The following is a 12,972-nucleotide window of genomic DNA, read 5'->3' on the forward strand; positions in this document are numbered from 1 at the left end:
GATTTTATTTATTTGAGAGAGAGACAGAGCCAGAGAGAGCATGAGGGGGGAGGAACCTGAGAAGCAGGCTACCCATGAGTAGGGAGCCTGTCAATGGGATTCCATTCCAGGACCCTGAGATCATGACCCGAGCCAAAGGCAGATATTTAACAGACTGGGCTGCCCAGGAACCCCCTGTTTTTTTGTTTAGAAGGTATAAAAGCTGCCTGCTCTGGTCACTTCTTTGGATCTTCATTCTCTTGTGAAGGCTCCCATGTATGTGCAAAAATTTAAACTTACACGCTTTTCTCCTGCTTTTAGAGTCGGAGACCCAAAGAAGGTAGAGGTATTTTCCTCTCTTACAGAACTTGTTATGTAACAGCTCTGTTTTACATCCATCACTTCATTTACTTTTCACAAAACAGAAGACATATCTTTTTATGCCCATTTTCCAGATAAATAAATAGAGCTCCCAAAAGTTAACAGAATGTGGCACAACTGGCGCTGAAATCCAGGCTTGTATGACTCCAAAGTTATGGTACTTTCAATCAAACCACAAGACAAAAATCACAACTAAAGAGTTCTAGGGGCTGAGAATAAAATCCCTAACACTTTCTGAGGAAGTCAGTGAAGTCTTCACTGCTGAAGAAGCTCTATTGCTTGAGATGTAGTCAAGGCTCTAAAAAGTATTTAGAATGTAAGAGAGTGCATTATTGATGAACCAGAGGCAAATTATATACTATCCCTCAGACAGAAGTAATATTTTCTTCTTCACTGCTTTGTAGTACTGTTTATGTGGTCATTTTATAACTCATCCTCTTCGTACCTCAGTGAGTTATACTGAAGCTCATAACTGACAATTATACCACACTAGAAGCTGCTATTTGTATTTTAATAGTGCCTAATATTTTAAAGCATCTGAGATCTGTGTGAAATCATCTTAAAAGGATAATTTATTATTCACCACTCTGTGAGTTAGATACTATTACTATCTCCATTTTACAAAGAAACAGGCTGCAACATAAAAATTACCTAAAAGTGCAAAATAAAACCCTTAGGCCATATAAAATTAGCAACTTTTTTTGTATAATTTTGTCTTGGAGCTACATTAAACATCAGTGATAGTTAAGAACAAACACTTGGTAGTCAGACACAGTCAAATGCACGTTTAAATTATATTTAAGCCACTTACAAATATGAACTGCATCATTCTTTTTTTAATTATGTATAGTAAAGTTGAGGAAGCTTTCATTTCTAGAATTTGGTGTAAATTATCACCATTTTGAAAACACAGGCTAAAACCGAAACGTAATTTTAGTATGATAATGACGTTGGTTTTTTACACGGCATCATTCACTTTGTGTTTTTGTTTCCACTTTGTGTGCTAAGAAATAAGGACATCTAAGGCCAACGCTATGTCCAAAAAGCTATATTTAATACCCTTAACATGTTACACATGATTATGTGTTCAGTGAATGCTCAAAGAATTCTTCATAATGCTGATGGTAACTGCCTGCCTTGCCAAGGGCCAACCTCTGCTTCCTAGAGATGTTAACGCAGGATGGAGCATATACGTAAAACCATAAATTAACATAAACGAAGGCATGGTGACCTATTGTAGCCAGGTTCTCGTTTAAACCGTATCTACCCATTTAAAGAGTCCTTTTTACCCCCCTCTAAATCTTGGACTACTTCTTAAACTAAACGAGTACCAATTTGTGAGTGCCTATTACGTCCCTAACCAGTCCTCAAAGGTTAAAGTTACCTAAGTTTCCTGTTTCTACTGAGCACACAGTCTGCTTCATTATCAGAAACTAGACCCCGGAAATAACCTGGGACGCTGACGTAGGTCAGGAACGCCGGCTCCAAGTTTTTGGTACAAACCGAAAAAAAAACGAGGGACTGGGATCCCGCCCCTTTGAGCCCTCTGTCAGTCAACCTGTCTGTGGGCGGGCGCCATGCTAAAAGACTACGTCCACGCACATCTCTGCGCATGCGCCCCAGGGAGGCGGGTGACCCTGAGACGTTACCGTCGTGCAGTGCGCAGCTAAGTCGTCGCGCGTGCGCAAGCGCTCAGCGCGGAGGCCTGCCGGAAGTCAAGATGGCGCGTATGTGGTGTCCAGGCCGCAGTTGGCGCTTTATCAGTATCTAAACCGTGTGTTTTCTAAGGGGTGGCAAACGCCCTCTCCGCCGCCATGGCCCGGCATCGGAATGTCCGAGGCTATAACTACGATGAAGGTAGGTGGCAGGGCATGCCGGAACGTCACTTTCGCGGTTCCAGCTGGAATCTCAGCCCGTTGGCTCCCACTTGGATCTCTGAGTTTCTCGTTAGTGGTGCCAGGCTGGAATTCGGAGTAGCCTCAGTTGGAGAAAATAACAATACATCTGAGTGCCAGCGAATGGCATTGTTTTAAGTCATGATTTCTGCCCTCTGGGATTGATTTATTTAGGGAGAGGGAGGTTGCTGCATGCCGTCGTATGGGAAGGACATTTGGGAATGTTGGGATCTGGTGATATTTGTGCACGTAAGCATTATCACCCCCCCCCCCCATTTTCTCCTCCCAGGTCGGGTAGACAATTGTCTACTTCTAGGTAGTGTCTTCCGACCCCCCTTTCAAAAATGCTCATGAAACTGTGCTAATTTGTAAAAGGCCAGTTGACTTCATGCTTACATTCAGCTGTCTGCTGTAACTAGATTTATGTGGTGAATTGTTTGTGTTTGTTCATATATACTTAGTACAAAACCTGGCTTGAGCAGATAACTTATTCTCTATGAGTTTCAAGTTAAATTGGAAAGTTAGGAGATGATAAAAAAGATATCAGAAAGACCCAGTGAATAAGTGGATCAGATGATCTTGAGGTGTGTATACCCAGTTCTTGGTCGATCATGCTGAATTTAAATGTATTTTGGAATGGGAGAAGAAAAAAAGGCGATGCTAGAAGCAAGGAGGCTCTGGATCATACTTCTTGATTAAAAAAAAATGAAATAAAAATGAGCATATGAATGTTCTCTAGGAGTTTAAAAGGAGTTAGAATTAGTTTAGTGCATCCTCTCCACAGTGGATAATTATAGGCATCACCAGCATCATGCAAACTAAAATTATAAACAAATATGAAGGAGTACAAAAAAGGAGTAAAGACCTATTGCTTTTTAAAGTGCAGGTCGTGTAAGTGTGCTTAATATGTTGGTGGTTGTTACTGGCACTGCCAGACAATTATTCTAGAACATCAGTATTGCCCTAACCACAGTGGAGGGTAGCTAACACCCTGTGCTACATTTGGAGACTGTCACCTAGTCAGCTTGTCATGTGTTATGTTCCTGGTGTTCATTTAAGATTGGAGGCCGTTTTAAGTGTTGCAGTGGATGTAAACATGGCGTGTGGATCACTGCTACCTGTGAGATGACTTTAGCCCGACAGTTATTTTTGAGGTTATGATATGAAAAATATGAATAGGCCTAATTGCAACTTATTTATTAATAAGTATTTATAATTTTCTCAACCAACATTAATTGAGTGCTCATTCTTCATTAATGGAGTGCTTAGAGTACTGCTCTAAGCTTTGGGGACTGATAGTTGGATGTTTGAGAGACTCTAAAGGGAGAATATACAAGTAACAGATGAGTCGAGTATGACATGCTACAAAAATTACTCCCAAGGTGCTGTGGGAGCCATGTAAGTGAGAACACCTTATTCAGTATGGGTTGGCGGAATTTAAGCAGGATTTCTATGTGAAGTAAAGTCCTTCTGGAGGAGAGGTGCTTGGCATGTGGGAGTAAGTGCTAAATCTCTTCACCTAGGCAACTCCAGTTCAGGTTGTCCTTCATGTTTCTTTGGAACAGTTGATGACATCATAAACAAGCTGTTTCTATAGCATAGGAAGTTCATCTCCAATTTCTGGTTATAAAAGTTCTACTCATTTTAAGGATTCAGTTTATTTCTCTTTTATCTTAAAGTTTCCCCCCTTGTATTAATTTCAAATAATAATTTGAAAATTCTTAAAAGTAGTATGATGTTATTAGAGAGTATGTGCTTTAAACCTATTGGTTCCTCTATTTAACTTTCACTTTGTTCTTTGTAATTTGGGTAGTACTTTACTTGGCTGCCTTCATTCAGCTAATGCTATGTTAACTACTAATTTAAAAGTGCTAGGAGGGCATAGTCCATACCTTATTGTTATGTTTACTCTATTGTTATATTTATTCCAGTAGCTGGAACAATGCTTTATGTGCAGTAAATATTACAGAATTTTACTGAGGAGAAGAACCACTTTACAAAAATCTTAGGAAAGAATTCTCTTCATTTTTTTATATTGTGGCACTGTTAGGATCAATTTCAGTTGAAAAACTGACCTAGAAAAGTTTCTTGGCATTCATATCTAAAAATAGTATTTTGCAAGTGGCTCCTTATTAATTTGCTGATAGTAAAGTGTTTACTTGGGATTGTGGTCTAATAGTTTATTGACTGTTACATATTTTTTAAAAGATTTTACTTATTTATTTGACAGGAGGAAAGAGAGAGAGAGAGAGAGAGAGCACAAGCAAGGGAGCAGCAGAGAGAGGGAGCAGCAGAGAGAGGGAGAAGCAGGCTCTCTGCTGAGCAGGGAGCTAAGGATTGGGTTGGATCACAGGACCCTGGGGATCATGACCTGAACCGAAGGCAGACAGTTAACTGGCTGAGCCACCCAGGCATCCCAGACAGCTACATATTTTTATCCAATAGTAGCATTTATTTAATTTTTCTTTGCTGTAAATGTTTCATCCCGTGAACATGTGTTCCTACTATATGAATACCGTCAGAAACTAGCTAACTATCCTTTGGAATTTGCTTAAATACTGTATTCCAGGGGATCTTTCCTTAGCCACCCCATTCCCAGTTCTGTTTTTGTTGTTCGTATGTGTGATCCCAAATCACTCTATAATCACTCTGTATTTCTCATGTCTCAGACACTTATCATGTAATTTTGTAATTGCCTGTTTTTGTGTCTTTTTCCCTGTTAGATTTTAGATTCATAGAGATCTGGAAATGTACCTGTCATTCACTGTTGTCCCTCAGATATGTCTAATAGTCCTTGGCATAATCTATATATCAAATGAATGAATGCATTTATGTAAATATATTTACCTTTTTTGTATGTTTTAGTTTTAAATTGATTCACTAATTTATAATACAAGGAAAACTAATTTAGTTCTAGCCGTGTGCCAGGTAGTTGGCTAAGACAGAACCTTTCCCTGAAGGAGCTTATAGTCTCATGGAATGAAACAGATAATAGTGTTTTGAAGACAACTGGAGGAGTGTGCTAGAGAGTGGAAGTGGCAGGGGGGCTTGTGGCTTTACCAGAATGGTCAGGGAAGACATATGCAAATAGGTGATGTTTTAGCTAGAACCTTACTGAGGAAAAAGAAACAGCCTTAGGAAAATCTGGGCAAAGTGCATATTCTGGTCAGTAGGAAAAAAGTCTCCATCAGCATGGACAAAGAGCATAAGGGAATTTAGGATAAGATGGTTTTTAAAGAAATTAACCAGCTGGACATGAAGAAAAACTGCTTTCATGCTCTGATTGTATTCCTTATACTAGTTAGTTGTATGGGAAACAAATGCTTTGGTCATGGAAGGGCACTTGGTGAAAAGAATGAATTGATGACTTCAGATTTTTAACCCTGGAGAGACGATTCAAGTTTGAGGTCTCTGATACTTTCATTTTTAAATCACATGCAGTGAAAACTTGGAAGAATTTTCAATTAGCAATAAAGAAAACCCAGTTAGCTTAAAAACCAAAGAACTATGTATGTCTTTATGAATATAGAAAGTAAGTACCTACATTGGGGTAAAATTTTTAGAATTTTTTGGAGAAATAGACATTCCAAGCTCCTTTAATTTTGAGGGACAGTTTAGTTTGGAGAGAATTCAGATGCTCCTTTGTTAATAACTAAGAATATAAAACGGAACTTATGAAGAATTTGTCTCTTGTTTTTTTATTTTAGATTTTGAAGATGATGATCTCTATGGCCAGTCTGTAGAGGATGATTATTGTATTTCGCCATCAACAGGTGACTTTTAAAAAATAATTTGATTTCCACTTATTTGGGTGTTAAAAAATGTTAAGTATTATTGTCATTCTAGGACTAGAGTGTTCCATAAGACTATAATGTTATGTAACATTTAAAAAGATAATGTCTTTAACTTTTATAAATGTATAAAATTATTTCTTTACCCATGAATAGAGACTAAAGTTTTGATTTCATCATTTAACTTTAAACATTTGAAGAAAACTTTGAAAACTATGTTTTTTCCAATATTCTTTGTAACTTGCAAATAATCTGAGTCGTACCGAAATGGTAATTTAGTCAGTAATGAAAATCTAGAACTTCTGAAGGCCGGTAGTAATTAATTTTATATATTCAGCAATCTCTTGAATCTTAGAAACATTGAGGTGTCACACATAGACTTCCCTTCATATGGTACTTCAGTTTATCTACTATTAAACAGTTTGTTAAATCAACCAAGTCCATGTAGGTCAGTCTTCCTGGAGACAGAGTGATTTAGAGTTCACGCTCCTATAGGACTCCACATTAGAGCTTCATCTCCTGTCTTTACCAGCTGAAAGAGTTCTTGACACCATATAAAGGAAACATGATACATTCATACCTTCTTTTCAGCAAAGACGTAGTCTTCGACCAGACCTTTTCTCCTAATTTCCCTAACAATGTATTTGTCTTCATATTTTTGCCTACTCTATAAACTTTTGGTTAAAATGCATTGCTGAATTTTACTCTGCCAGGAAAGGGTAAAATTAAATATAGTTAGGTACAACATAAATATAATTCACAAAACTCATTTTCTGTGACTTCAAAGGCTTAATACAATTAACATTTGTATCAAAATCCGCTTTGTCTTTAATACCATATAGTCTGCAGAGCTGTCCTGTACCCCTGTGCTTGCTTTAAGCTCCCTTTCAGTCTCTGAAGACCAGATATGTTCTTTTGACTTTTTTAGAATTCCTTTTTCTTTATAAAGCATAGGTGTTCCACAAGTTGTCTTAGCACCTCTTCTCTTCCTGCCGTTTCTTATCCTGTTACTTGTTCCTCTGAAATGCATCTAGCTCTTTATTTGTACTTTCCTCATTTAGTCTTACTAATCAAGGCCTTTCCTCTTTCTCTAGTGTTACACTGTTACCAGTCAGGATCCTATTAGGAGATAGAAATTGCGCCAGTTGTTTTGTCAGAGAATTTAATACAAGAAGTTCACCAGATTTTAAAAAGTGAAAAATGCAAGAAAGGCAAGCAAAATATCAAGGAAGGCGGTAACTTCAGGAAGCATTTAGTTGTAGAGGAGCAAATGGGTGAGGTCAGACCCAACTTTTTAGAAGCTTGTAGAATGCCTCCTTGGAGCTGGGGCTTAGACCTGTGACGAGGGTTCTGCTTTGCCTCTGAAATTCAGAGGAGGGACTGTGAAATGGGGGATTCAACTCTCTGAGGAGGGGGACTGCATGGCTGGTACTGGTGTCGGCAAAAGGACCCTGTGAAGCTGGGATTCAGCCTTTTGAAGAGGGAATTCTAGCTGGCTTGCTGGTCATGGTGTCTGAGGGATGTAGGTGGGGACACATGGAAGCTGGTTTTGGGAGTTTTGGGCGGACTGCTCACTGGTTCTAATTGCCGTTACTGGAGTGCGCAATGTGGGTGAGGCAAAGGGGGATGCACAAATAGTAAAAAGGAAAGGAGCCTTCCAGTCTCCCTTTAGCATCTTCCCCATTGGCTGATCCCCAAAGGAGCTAACTGTCGAAGAAATGAACTTCCTGGAGACTGCAACCCCAGTATCACAAAGCAGCATAAAGAAGGCTGGGTGTGAAGCTCAGATGGCTTCATCAGCATTCCTTTAGAGCTCCTTATGCAGGGGTTCAAGGCCACATTGCATAGGGATGAGGAATAAAATAAAAGAAATAAAACAAAAAAAGTTTTTGTCCAAGGAACCTCTCAGACACGTGCTATTTGCAATGTTAAAGAAAACTTCATGGCTTAACCCTTGCGGGCTCCTGTAATAATACTGTCAGAGTTGACTAGGTGATTAAGTGATAGCTGCTAGCATGAACTTCATCACTCATATTGTTAAGCACAGTAGAGAGCATGACATGCTCATGAAATGAGAAGATGATGTGGGTGTGATAATTAGATTGGAGTTTTAAAAAAATCCCTTCTACAAAGTAGAGACTGGATTGAAGGCGGTACATGAGTGGATATACATAGATTAGTTTGGAGGTTATTATACTAACTAAAGATGGAGATATTAGACAGTTGTTCTCAAAATGTCTATGTGCCATTAGCATCACTTGAAAATTTATTAGAAAAGTAATTCTTGGCCCTGTTCCAGTCAGAAACTCAAGAATGGAGCACAGCTACTGTTTTAACAAGCCCTCAATGGTATGTTGATGCTTGCTTTGAGAATCATTTGTTTAGGACAAGGATGGTAGCATTAGATTTGGAGAGAAATTCTAGAGATAATTAGAGGAGTTAAGGCCTACAGATTTAGAAGTTGCTTGAATCTGACTTGTACAGGGGTGGGAACCTTTATAGAGGGAGGAACTACTGAAAGAAATCTTAATCTTGCAGGTTAACACATTGATTTATCTAGTCTTATCTGAATAAATCATGCTTAATCTTGTGTTAGGAATTGATGATACATTCTGAGGTCAGACATTCTGAGGGTGTTTTTCTGAGATTTATACTCATGGTCTAGCTTTCCTGAGGTCAGAGTTTATCCTTGTGTCTCTCATAGCTCTTTATGTGTGTCTTGTGTGTGGTTCATATTCAGGACAGTTTTATAATTTGAGTTACTTTGGTACACTCCAAGAAGTCAGTGATATTATTGAAGCAGGAGATAGTTAAATGGTTTTGAGTTTTTTCTGTGACAAACTGTATTTTTAACAAAAACATCTGGTTTGGGATTTTTTAATTTTTTAAAACATAGTGATGATATAAGATCAGAAACTTTTCTTCTTTAGTGGTATATTTTCCAGGTGATTTTCAGGAAAAATAATGAAGAGTTTTAGAAGGATCCTCTCTGTTCTCAAACTGCCACTGTCATTGTAGAGATGATCATAGTCATGGTCTTAAAGAATTCTGATAATTGAGTGCTTTATCAATAGGAGTTTTTCTAAAATTCATCAGCGCTTGTATTTTTTTGAACTCTGCTAAGCACAGTTTTCGTGATTTTTAAATGTTACAGCTTTTTTTCCTTTGGAAAGATTGACTTTGATACTGAATATTGAACATATGTCAAGGAATTGGGGATGGCAAAAACAACACATATATAACTTTATTTGAACAGTTATGGGTTTTGTTTTGCCTACTGAAATTAGAAGTGTTAAAGATAAACCAAAGCATATTGAAATTTTTAAGAATTTATTTGAGCAAACATCATTTTGAATCAGGTAGCTCCAAACTGGAGGTGGTTAGGCGTGCTCCACTGGAATGGAGCTAGGAGCAGGGGTTTTATAGAGAAGACAGGAAACAAAGCAAAGAAATTATTTGTTTGGCTATAGCTTAAGGGTTGCATTATTTGGGAAAGCCTAGTTGGCTTTTTGTGATTGATTGTTCCTGAGACATTCATAGTAATTGACTCTTGCTTCGTTTTTCATTTGTTAACAAGGCATTGGAGCTACTGTAGTCAAAAGGTCTTCAATGATAACTTAAGCAGTAGTAATCTTTATTCAGTGCGTTCTAACTCAAAATCTTTATTGAGTATTAATGTGTATGAAAACCCCTATTTAATAAATTTATAAATTAGTTTAAGGTAGCATGTTAGAGGTCATCTTCAGACATGCCATAGCAGTGTGGTGGGTGGAGCCATAGTCCTACATGAAGGGGCCTGGGAAAGCTTCTGGAAGGAAGGGAGATTGGACTGGTCAATTTGGGAGGAAGAATGGCTTTATTCCGAGGAAGAAAATAGCGCTTGAGCAGTGGCCTCTGTGTGAGGCTTATTTGAGAACACATACGATGCAGCAGGAAAGAGGACTAGGAAAGAAAGTAGGAGGCAAGCTGTGGAAGGCAATTTTTTTTTTTTTAAAGATTTTATTTATTTGGCAGACAGAGATCCCAAGTAGGCAGAGAGGCAGGCAGAGAGAGAGGGGGAAGCAGGCTCCCCACTGAGCAGAGAGCCCGCTGGGATGCGGGGCTCGATCCCAGGACCCTGGGATCATGACCTGAGCTGAAGGCAGAGGCTTTAACCCACTGAACCACCCAGGTGCCCCTGGAAGACAATTTTTAATTGTACGTGTGTCCTGTCAGCTTAGTGAAGGGTTTTAAGTGAGGGGGCTGTATTTTGGGAAGGGAATTGATTGACTGTACAGAGTGGACTATGGGGGGGGCTTGTAGGCCAGTATTTCCTGATCTTCCCTGATGATATTGGTTAGCTGGGAGACCAAATGCAGCTTTAAAAATACAGGTTTCCTGGGGCGCCCGGGTGGCTCAGTGGGTTAAAGCCTCTGCCTTCGGCTCAGGTCATGATCCCGGGGTCCTGGGATCGAGCCCCGCATCGGGCCCTCTGCCCATCAGGGAGCCTGTTTCCTCCTCTCTCTGACTGCCTCACTGCCTACTTGTAATCTCTGTCTGCAAATAAATAAATAAAATTAAAAAAAAAATACAGGTTTCCTGCCCCATATCCAACCTCACTGAATCAGAACCTTTAGAGCAAGAAGCCCAGACAGCTGTGTCATTAATGAGTGCCTCTTAGATGATTTTTATTTTAAGGTGTTAAGGAAACAATTTGGTTTTGAATCAGGTTTTGAATTCTTAAAACTTTCATGTTTGTTAAACTGCCTTAAGTTTTAAACGTCAACACGGGTGTCCCAATTTTTCAAAAAGCATTTCCATTAAAGTTTGTGATTTAAATTTAGAAACAAATAGCATTTTGTATTATTCTTTTTCTCTCTGTTGCTTTTTTTCTTACTATTTTATTGTATTTGTTGCCTTTTGGGCTCTCATTTCAACTTCAAAGATTTGGACTATTTTTCCCCACTAGTAATTATTTTCCCGGGGGAATTTGTCTATCCTCCTTCCCTCCCCACTTGCCAGCAAATCTAGCCAACACTGCTTTCAAAACAGTGGCCATAGTATAGGTTTCTGAGTTGGGTTTGTGTGTTCATCTGGGGTAAGAAGCCCCCACCCCACCCTGGAAAAAATAGCTCCTCTGAGGTTGAGTGCAGCCTGGGTATTGACAGCTTCTGTCAGTATTTCCTAAGTAAAAATTGTTGGGGAGAAATTATCTGATTTTTTTCCTCACTTAATTTTTTATTTTTCTTGGGGTTTTCCTCACAGGTAAAAGCTATGAGAGGAAGTTGGGGCAAGTATATTTGTTACTTTTAGGCTAAACTGAATAGTGTATTATAGCTAGGAAAATAATTTGTAAATCAAAGTGGCCCAGTTTATGTTTTTTAGTACTACCACATTTTATTAATCTAAGATGCCACAGAATGTAAGGTATATTGTAATTTTTAGGTACAACCTAAAGTAAATCTCCTGTCAGTCTAAATGTTGCATGATGTTGGATGCCATTTGATTGTAAGACACATCCTCGTTCTGAGATTTTAACGTGAAATTAGTGGTCATCTTAGAGAGTCTGTAAATAGGATGACTCTTCTGTTTAGCCATGCTGACTTTTTAATAGTGTTCTATTCTTGTACTGAAGGGGGATAAAAATAGGGAGAAATATATAAAACATAATGTGTAGATTCTTGAAAAACCTTATAGTCTTCAGAATTGTATACTGAAAATAACAGAACATCTGGGAAAAACTAGGATCATGACAGATCAGTCAACCTGTAAAGTACTATCAAAAGCACTATCATCTTAATAAAAATGCTTACACATTTGAAAAGATACCTTAACTTGCTAATAAAGAAATATTCCAGTAAATATAGGAGTTTACATTTTTAAAAACATAAAAATCTTTATAGAAATGTGAGAAAAAGTTGAACTAATGAATAATGTTGCAAAGGCAAATGCTCACAGATGTTGGAGAGCCAAGCAGTAAGCATGCACAAAGCGACACACGTCCTCCAAACTGAGCCAAGAGGAAGCCTGTGGGTCTCTCTGGTATTGCAGTCCCATTATAGGTACAGTGTCATATTCTGTGCTGGGTATTCCCTTGTCCCTGCTGCTTTTAGGTGATGCCAAACATTTAAGTGTTGAGGGGGAAAAAAATCTCATAAGTCAAAGCACTTGAATATTATGTCCTCATCATTCTCCTCTTTACCATTTGTGTGAATAGGTCTTGTTGAGGTAACATGCCTTGTAGCAGAATAGATTGAATCTCTCAGCTGTCCTGTATTTCTCTTGTTTGTTTTTCTTGTCCAAAATGTCTTCCACCTCTTCCTCAGTTTTTCTGACCCTCTTACCTCATTTTTTAGAACTGTCCTGATCTTCAGTGATTACTTAATCTTATGTGCTTCTTTGGCACTTGTTATCTATATTGCTCTTTTGGCTTTTAAAATACATCATTACATTTTTCTTCTTGGCCTTTCCTACTCTTCCATAAGGCCATTGTTGATTTAGTCTATGCATAGATAGCTGTTATGCTACAGCCTTCTGCATATGGGAGTTACACATAAGCCATAGTATTATTATCTGGTCTGTATGTGCATTATTTATATGCAGTAGTTGCAAACTTTGAATGGAGTTAGCTTTCCTTTCTTTCGTAGATGTGCCTTCTTGAAAACATGAACACAAGTTAAGTGTAGGAACACTAAGCAGTATAGACTTCAGTGTTATGTGCTCTTCCAGAAAACTAAATAATATAAAATCCCTAATAACACCTTGCCTGTAGAATACTGTATTGAAATTTCCTTCTTATTCTTTAATTTTATTTCTTCACAATTGAGCACAGTCCTAGGAATTGAGTTCATTGGGAATCCAGCTGAGGTGGAAGAGTTAGCACTTGGGATGCGTGTGATGATTTTCTCCTTAGCTCACTTGCGTTTTATTTATGATACTCAGGCATA

The 12,972-nt window shown here is 38.4% G+C and overlaps 1 protein-coding gene across 3 annotated transcripts in view; it reads left to right on the forward strand.

The window, feature by feature from the left end:
* Nucleotides 1-2,001: 2,001 nt before the first annotated feature.
* Nucleotides 2,002-12,972, forward strand: part of HBS1L (HBS1 like translational GTPase) — an 84,146-nt gene continuing 73,175 nt past the window's right edge. The window contains exons 1-2 of one of the 3 annotated variants that reach the window (XM_032339451.1): nt 2,002-2,217; nt 5,963-6,028. In XM_032339451.1, coding sequence (XP_032195342.1) covers nt 2,175-2,217; nt 5,963-6,028 — 109 coding nt within the window. In that variant the 5' untranslated portion in view covers nt 2,002-2,174. The remainder of the gene's footprint in view (nt 2,218-5,962; nt 6,029-12,972) is intronic. The other 2 variants (XR_004284938.1, XM_032339449.1) reach the window with 2 other exon arrangements.

This window comes from Mustela erminea, chromosome 4 (genome assembly GCF_009829155.1).
Source record: "Mustela erminea isolate mMusErm1 chromosome 4, mMusErm1.Pri, whole genome shotgun sequence".
In the NCBI taxonomy this organism is placed as follows: domain Eukaryota; kingdom Metazoa; phylum Chordata; class Mammalia; order Carnivora; family Mustelidae; genus Mustela; species Mustela erminea.